The sequence below is a fragment of the Harpia harpyja genome, chromosome 4 (genome assembly GCF_026419915.1).
Source record: "Harpia harpyja isolate bHarHar1 chromosome 4, bHarHar1 primary haplotype, whole genome shotgun sequence".
Taxonomy (NCBI): Eukaryota; Metazoa; Chordata; class Aves; order Accipitriformes; family Accipitridae; genus Harpia; species Harpia harpyja.
Genome location: NC_068943.1, coordinates 71885237 through 71893983, shown reverse-complemented (window position 1 = coordinate 71893983; position 8747 = coordinate 71885237). Strand labels below are relative to the sequence as shown.

General features: G+C 39.9%; 1 protein-coding gene across 1 annotated transcript in view; it reads left to right on the top strand.

Annotated features, from left to right (window-relative positions):
- Positions 1-8747, top strand: part of MTHFD1L (methylenetetrahydrofolate dehydrogenase (NADP+ dependent) 1 like) — a 161712-nt gene that overhangs the window by 85531 nt on the left and 67434 nt on the right. The window contains exons 21-22 of the mRNA XM_052784728.1: positions 6637-6776; positions 8339-8380. Coding sequence (XP_052640688.1) covers positions 6637-6776; positions 8339-8380 — 182 coding nt within the window. The remainder of the gene's footprint in view (positions 1-6636; positions 6777-8338; positions 8381-8747) is intronic.

Sequence of the window (8747 nt, the reverse complement as noted above, 5' to 3'; positions counted from 1 at the left end):
GCGTCTCCCTTCCTTCCCCTGCTTCTGTTTGTCTGCTTTCGCTGCCTGTTTGAACATGTTGAGACACTTGTCTGATCTCACTTCAGCTGATTCAAATCTAACCCAGTGGAAAAAATATTGTTTTTTCTGTGTTTTTCTGTTTGTTTGTTTTCTGGTTAGCAAATTCCAACAGTTTACCTTGCAACTAGATGAGTGCCAAAACCTGCAGGAAGTCTGACCAGCAGGGAGGGAGCAGGGGAGAAAGGTGGAAGACTTAAGAGGGAACAGGAATTGCCCTTTCAGCAAGGCAGGGTGCTCATTCGGTTCAGCCACCCTGTAAAACCATGCCCTAAATTGGTGCTTTGTAGGCAGGAATCACTGCAGTTGCACTTCTGTATATTCTCAAGAGGGGGAGGCAAGCAGAGCTGTGGAGATGTGCAGAGCATGCTTTCTGTCACACAGTGCCACTCCTGTCAGCTCTTGGAGTTTTCAGTTTGATTCCCCCCCGAATTTCAAATCAGACATGTGCAGCATACATATATAAGCAGGCCGGTAAAACCCGCAAAGAGGAATTGTATCCTTAATTGTGAGAGAATTGAGATTTAAAAGTTATCTTCAGCTGTCTGGCTTGTCGTAAATAAAGTGAACTTTCTGCTAATTTTTTGTCTATATTCTGGGAATAATCTGTATAAGTCATTGTGCCTATTCGTTTGTTTAATGTATGGGATGCTCTTGGAAAGTTAACAGCAATTGGTATATAAAGTAACTGTGAGAGGTTATGCTGTAACCTTTTGTTTCTCATATAAAGCTGCTCTGCATTTCAATGGTAAAATTCGTCTCTTATGGAAAAAGAAATGTTTCTGAGCAAAAGGTTGAAAGAACTTGTTATGGGGTCCCAAGGGAATCAGCACATAAATGAAGTGTATTCCTGGGAGCCAAGCTCCCTGTGCAGCCCTTGCTGCCAGGAGGCAGTGACAGTCGGCTGAGACCTGAGACTCTTGGCCACTGGCGACAAGTTTCCTTTGGAGGAAGGCAGCATGAATTGAACTGCTACTGTCATGGGGTATGATGGCAGGGTACTTGAGTGTAAATCGTTGGTTTCAGCTGACATATTTTGTTTGTGTGGAGAAGTTGAAAATTTCCAGGAGATTTTTTTTTTTTTTTTTTCCTCCAAAGAAATTTTGTATTAGGAGAGGTCTCATGAGCTAGAGCTCAAGTGTTGCGGCTTGGAGGGTATGCTGGTGGAACCAGAAACCAGGCATTTATAGTGTGTCTCTCTGGGGGTTCTCGTGCAGGTGGGCTGCTCTCTATCTACATTTGAAGAGACTTCCACGCAGAGAGTCTCGCGTGAATAGTAGTCTACTATTGAACATAACTTCATATAATTTGCTCTGTGAGAATAAAGTTTATTTTGGTCAGGACTTCTTGTGGAAGAAAATCCATTAATCGCTGTTAAAAGTGTGATCCTTTTGGCTTAAGAAGCCAGGACTGCCATATCTGCTGGTTCAGTCAAAAGCATGGATTGGTGGTCAACAGTCAGAAACCTCCAGTGCCCGTACCTCTGCAGAGCACATACTGCCCTGGCATCTTTCTTTAGCAAGGGGTGGAAAGTACCTGTTACCTCCAATAAGCTTATGTTCTGCTAAACTAAGTAGCAAATATTTTTCCTATTACCTTTCCTCCTAGGCCTCACAGCAACAACATAAAACTTTGATAGCTGATGCAAACTATTTTCTTCACGGCATGAAAAATGTTCAGCCTTAATATATGCATGTGTAGTTTTCTGCTGGACTTCATATTCAGAGGTGGTAGCAGCGAGTGCCTGTGTTGTATGCCATGTGAGAATGCGTCAGGAGAAAAATGAACAGGAAAACTTCTTCTGTTAGGAGAGAGGGAAAAAAAAAAAAGAAAGAAAAAGAAAAAAAGTATCTGTTACATTCCAAAATCAGTCATAATAATGGAAGTTCACATCAGATAAATTGCCGGAGTCAGAATGGACAAACATCTGGTTTATTCATCCCTAGCTATACTAACAAAAATATGATATCCTGTTAGAGAAATCACTGATCATCCTAGTTTATCTTGGCAGTTGTGCACCTTGGTATTTTTCACTTAAACAAGAATGTATCCGTACTTTACAGCTAACATGCCTCCAGCTCCAGGTTCACAGTTCATGTGCTTCTGTGACTTTGAACTCTTCTTTTCCTGAGTTTACCAGCAGACAGCTGCACCAGAACAGATATGTTTACATGTGGGGAGTAAATGGCAGCTTGCAGCTCAGAGTTTCCATTTCCTTTTACATTGTTCGGGAATCCAGGCTCACAATTCGTGTCCTAAAGCTTCGCCTCGTGTATGCATCTGACTTGGCCCTTTATAGTACAAATGTTTTATTTTGACATTGATTTGTTGATAAAAAGGGCTGACTAGAGAGAAGCTACTTTCACTAGAAATTATCCTCAGTTTACATGAAATTCAATTGTGGGTGAAATATCTTCTAAAAAAATTTCTAAACATCACTTTCTGTAAGGCTTTTAAGCAGTATGTAAATGTGAGGCTAATGTGGAACCACTTTATGCAGCTATAGCATGATAGATGTATTTTTAGGTGGAGAAAAATTACATTTTGTATTAAGCATGACAATGAAATCTGATTAGCTGCTTAAACCATGACACCGTCTATTTAAGCTATTGTCATGTGTAGGTGATAAAATATTCCCAGATGTGCTTGGCAAGGCAGTTATTCCATGAAGAGGTTATGGTAATTATAAACAAGAAACAAAACCATCAGAGTGATTTGTTCATTTGCCTGAACTCTGAAATGGAATTAGACTTCAGTGAAGAGTATTGATTGTTCTGATTTTACACTGCCTGACAGACTTATCATCGCTATTGCCTAATTCCACATTTATAAGCTTTTCCTTCCCCTTTTGAACCTAATTTGAATATTTTGGCCTCTTGCTCTGAACAAAAACTATGGTTTATTGGTTATTTTGGTAGCTGAACTGAGTGAAGTAGATGTTCTGTAAATGACCTGTAGAAAGACCTATAGTAATTGTGTGTTGTGTTTTGCCTACTGTTGTTTTGAAACAAGATTTCCCAGTTACCCTGATGTGTTAGAACGAGCCTAGCTTTTGGTCACCCTCGCATGGATCTTTTATGAGAAGAAATTGTTTGAACTTATTGGAGCATTTTGATGCAGTTTACTCCTGATATATATATGTATATTAGTTGCTAGATTTCACCTATGTCCCACTATTAAAAGTAATGTAATGGTAGTGCACTGCTGATACACGAAATCTTAATTTTTAATCTTCATTCTCATGTTCCTTATGATACTTGGGCTATAAAATTGAAGCATAAAATCAAACAGCAGAGTATTTGTAGAATTAGGTTTTGTACTTTTTATGACAACGCAGTGAGACAGTCCAGAGAGCTGTACTCACTGAAAATGACACCCAGAAAATAATCTTTTAGTACTTGTCTGGATCATTGTCCAGTCTTATCAGTTCAAGAAGGGGATCTGGAATGCAAAGTAAGGCCTGGGACTGTAAAATCCCTGATCTGGGTCAGCCTACGTTGCCATGGGTTTGTGTTCTCAGACTGGAAGTGCAAATACCTGTATGTTTTCTATGAGCTCACTGAAGGCAAATAATTTACCTCTTTACTTTCATTAGAACTGCTATGTTTGTGGCTGGGAAATCAAAGCAAGCAGTTACCATCATGCCAGCATCATCACGTCTATTGCAAACCCCTTACCTGCTTGCAGGGCAGAAGCCTAGGTAGCAGTGATTCATGGAGCTGGGAAGTGGCTGCTTGGCAGGGGACAAGGTGAAGAGGCTTTTAGGGAGGGGAGCTGAAGCTGGGTAAAGACTCTGTGTAGGCAGTTAGTACTGGTTGCATCATAAACTTTCCTTCAGTTGAGGTACAGCAGACCACATCTGCTTAGGTAGATGTTTGTACCCCAAAATCTTCATCAGTTCACCTGTAATCTGTAATTGCCTTCTGTTGACAAACCGTGTATGAGAAGTGATAACTGAAATAAATGAACCCATGTATTACTTTAAATTTCTGTTATATTTAAAGTGATTAGCTGTTTTATCTCATAATGTCTAAATATAGACTAGCTTGAAACTTCCCATTCATAGTCTGTATTTGTTTTTCATTGGCGCTTTCATTTGAAAGCAGGAAACAATCTGAAAGTAATTGTATTAAGTGTTTCAGCACAAAGATTTTAAAATATAATAGCTTGGCATATTACTCTATCTTCTCATTATTCCTCAGAGGAAATAAAATGGAGTTGCAACTTTCATCCAGCAGCTTTTCTACTACATCCGGTTTCCTTCTGCACACCGGAGAAAGCACCAACATTCCTCTCCCTTTCCTCCGTTTCAGATGAAGAAATCCTATTCTCCATGTTGTAGCACTCACTCCGGTGAGCACCGGTGTTCTGTTAGCTTTTCAGATGTCGATGTAGGATTTGAGTTGTTTAGGCAAATGTGCATTTTTGCCCTCCATATCAAAGGAAAGCATTACAAAGAATAGAGGAATATGCACAGCTACCCAGATAAGTGTCCCCACACAGCTTTCCTGGGCATTTGCCCTGGCTGCTTAGACTGCCTGAAGGGTGGCTAGCACCTCCCTGAGAGCCATGAAGTGCTGTGTGAACAGTTGCTGTGCTTACTGGAAGGCTGACATCTCTTCTTCTCTCTCACTAAAAGGTAGACTTGCAATTCCCCTTTCTCTAAGGAAAACTGACCCTTGAAAAGCCTTGGCATGAAAAGGATTAACTCCCTGGAAACTTTGTTTGGAAATGTTAGGAGACTGCTATGTGTATACGCTGGCAATCTCTGTAAGAGACAAATTATTTTCCCACCCTCTCAAGTACTTGCTAGTTTATCTGTTGTTTATATTAAAGATTGATCGTGGTTATATATTCCTGACTCAGAGTTCTCATTAATCACACTGTGCCACATAAGACACTGGAGAAGAAGAATGGGGGTTACTGGAAAGCAGACATGTGATCCCTGGCTCTGCTTTTTATATGACTTATCCTGACATTAGCTTTGTTCCTCTGAATTATTGTGTTTGTGTAAACCTTTTTTTTTTTTTCCCCCTTTGTTTCCATATTTGGTATGTCTGTTTTTCTCAGGGCTATTCAGAAAAAGATAATATACTTATTACAATGATTTTGGAGAATGTTAATCATGACACTTGCCATGTTACTATTTCAAGAGGTCCCTGCTGCCCCCCGCATGCCCACCCCCTTGTTTGCTAGCTCTTGCTTTCTCCCCCAGCCCCAGCAGCCATTTCCTCCCTCTGAGCAGAGCCACACAGGCAATTGTTTCAGCCTGTGCAAAATGAAGAAGAGGTGGAAAAGGACCGGTGGGGTGAGGACAAATGCACAAAGGCTGGGACTTCCTAAAGCGCATTGGCTGCCAACAGAAAGATACTTTCTCCCACAGCAGCAGAGCAGATCTGTACCTCTTCCTCCTTGACCCTGCTGAAGGTTTCCAGCCCCGAAATGTTCAATCAGCTGTTCATGGTCCCCTCCCCTCCTAAGCATGAGAGTCAAAACTGCTGGCAGGAATGAGAGAAAGAAAAGGGAATTTACTAGTTTTTGTAAGCTGATTGGGGCTATGAGGACATGTTACCAGTTCTGCTTGAAGTCAGGTCCAGAAGCCTCTGGAGCAAGCTATTTTCCCCCCCTGACTTGTCTGGCTGAAAGTCCCTTCACATCTTCCAGAGGCACATATTGAACCCAACTCTTCAGTGTGTTCTGGTGGGAAATAGTTACATAGGCAAATTTTCAACCAACAGGAGATTTAATCCCTTGAATTTTTTAATTGCTCTGTGCTTGTGTTTCTCTAATAAAAAGAAATTATTTTGATTTTAAGAGAGGCAATTGAAATAATTGATATTTGACAAATCATAGCAAATTAGCTCTGAAGAGCCTGACATCATTTAATACAGATTATCTTCTCTTTTATTTGTAGCTCTGCTAAAAATACTTTGCCAGGCATATCCTAATTCTGCACAGATTTTTCTCCTGAGTCATGTTACATTAATCTGACTTTTTTGGTGCAAAATCCCATCATAGAATTCATTGTTTAATAGTATCTTTAATACTGAGACATGACTAACTGCTGGTTTGTGTTTGTAATTAAACATCCTCTCCACAAAAGCAAGAGATGACCGGAAGTTCTGCAAACCTAGGAGAATTTAGGTCCATTAGTTGTGATGAAAGCATATCTTTAGTGAAATCAAGGGGGGAGGAATAATGTAGGGAAGTCATATCTGTAAGAGTTTGCAAACATTTTAAATAAATATAATTACACAGAAACAGATATTTTAGAGAACTAGATGTTTTTAAAAGACTTTGATTCAAACTAATTTGGATTGCTTGGGGGTTTTTCCCCCAACATGACTACTTTTGATGACATATTGTACATATCAAGAATAAAAGAATTTATTTCTGAGTTGGGAATAGTTTTTTAATCAGACTCAGTAATGTAAATAGACCTCTATTTGAAAGTTCATTCAAAACTGAGTAGTGGTGTGTATTTAAGTGCAGTGTATGCTAAAGTAGAAATATCCCCCAGTGTTTAACTGAAAGCATGTTTTATGTGTGGTTTTGTTTTGTTTTTTTAATGTTTAACAGTAACTGAAGCTGGCTTTGGTGCTGACATTGGGATGGAGAAATTCTTCAACATCAAATGCAGAGCCTCTGGCTTGGTTCCCAGTGTGGTTGTACTCGTTGCTACAGTGAGGGCTTTGAAGATGCATGGAGGTGGGCCAAATGTAAGTTTTTGCACCTTTCTTGGAAAATAAAATTGTTGCTAATATTTGAAATAAGTAAAATATCTTGCTTTAAGAAATATTGGGGGTAGCCTGTGGGGCAGTATTTAGATATCCCTTCTGAGTTACCTCATCTTATAAATGTTACCTCCAAAGGTAATGTAGGAATGGAAAGGCACAAATGAAAGAAGAGGGATGAAAGCTCTGAAGAAGTACTAAATCTTACTGAGGGAGGGAAGTTTATTTGCATGAAAAAAAAAAAGCTATAATATATATATATATTCTTTTCCATGCCTTTTGAAATAGCGTTTGTATGTGCACTGAAGTAGTCACAGGCTGGGAAAGTTGGCAGCTGAGGAGGAGTGAGAAGAGTTTGGGTTTGCAGTATGTGAGTGGAAGTAGGCAACATTGTTAGTGAAGGTTTTGAGATTTCTTTCACTGCAATAATGGGAACCCATTCTGTCCTTTTAATCTGCTCAGGTGAATTGCCTCAGGGAAGCTGAGGCAACGGATAAAATTTTGCAAATGTTCTCCCTGTGTACCAAAAGTCACCCGTGTATCACTTTTTGCTATTTAAGCTATGACGAGACTTGTACAGATTACTGTTTGTAGAAGTACTCCTCAGTCGTGCAATCAGATTGGACTCTGCTAGCCAAGCAGACAAACACTTAACTCCTAGAAACACTTTTATCTGCCCAGCAGCATGCAAGAGAGTGATGCTGCTAGGGAAACAGTCTCAATGGGTGAAAATACCAGAGCTGTTTCCACAGCCACAAAATTTTGGAATGCATGGTCTCCCTTACAGCTAATCATCTCTTAGAGCTAAAGCTGAGCTGTCCTTTTTCAGTCTTTCAGGTTGATGTAATTATATAACTTTCTATCATTTTAGTCCACTTCTAATGCAAGTTTTTGTTATTTTTAATGATAGTCCTCCATGCCTATCAAGGCAGGTATATTGTCATGTGTTATCATTCAATCTAGCAGAAATAGGACTTAAATATGTCTTAATAACTGTCTCTATTTCTGTCTGATCTGTGTCTTTAGAAGTGTAAAGCTTTTCATTTGTTGACATAATGCATCATAGAGGCATGCAGAGTACCAGATACTTTTACTGGGAGGTTTCTAGCAAAGTAAATTACTTGCATGCAGTTCCTTGCCATGGGCAGTAATTACAGGACACCCAAAGATGATGTTCCTCTTCTAGTCATCTGTGTTACTGTTATTCCTACAGGCAGCTGTTGGAGGTTGCTGTCCATAGTCTTTGCACTGCTGGTGTGTTATTAAGCATGTAGAATGGGATCCAATTACCTTCTCTCTAATAAATTTTTTACAACTAGTTGCTGAGTCACTACCTGTATCTTGCTACCCAGATACAATAGGAAGTGTTGCTATTCTCCATGTACCGGTGTAACTTGGAATAAAACAGAAGCTGCAGTCAAGCTATGATGTTGTGCGCAATGTATGTGCTGACTGGCAGTATAGAAAGTAAGCAAAAGTGCACTTCTGACCGTTTAGGGTTATGACAAGTGTCAATCTGTGATGATGTCGATTGTTTATTTTCCCAGGTAACTGCTGGTGCCCCCTTGAAGAAGGAATACACAGAAGAGGTAAGAGGAGCTATTATAAAACTTTAGGAGTTTTTGTTTAAAGGGACAAAATAATGTGATGTATGGAGAATCAGAACTTCTCATTCCTCTGGCTGTATAGTGTGCAGCCGCAGGTTTGACGATAGCATGCTCTGATGTTGACGTTCAGTGAACACTTTTAACAGTCATTGCCAACAAGTAAAGCCGTCTCACCTTCCCCCAGCCACTTGGTGTTATCCCTCTTGTTTGTGCTATGTGTGTGACTGCATGACAGATTGCACTGAGGAACTGAGCTAGCTGAAAAATAACTTTTTTTCAGTAGTTTTTCCAGGACCACTAGGTTTTCAGACTGATCAGCTCTTCATCCCAGTCCATCATACAGGCATTT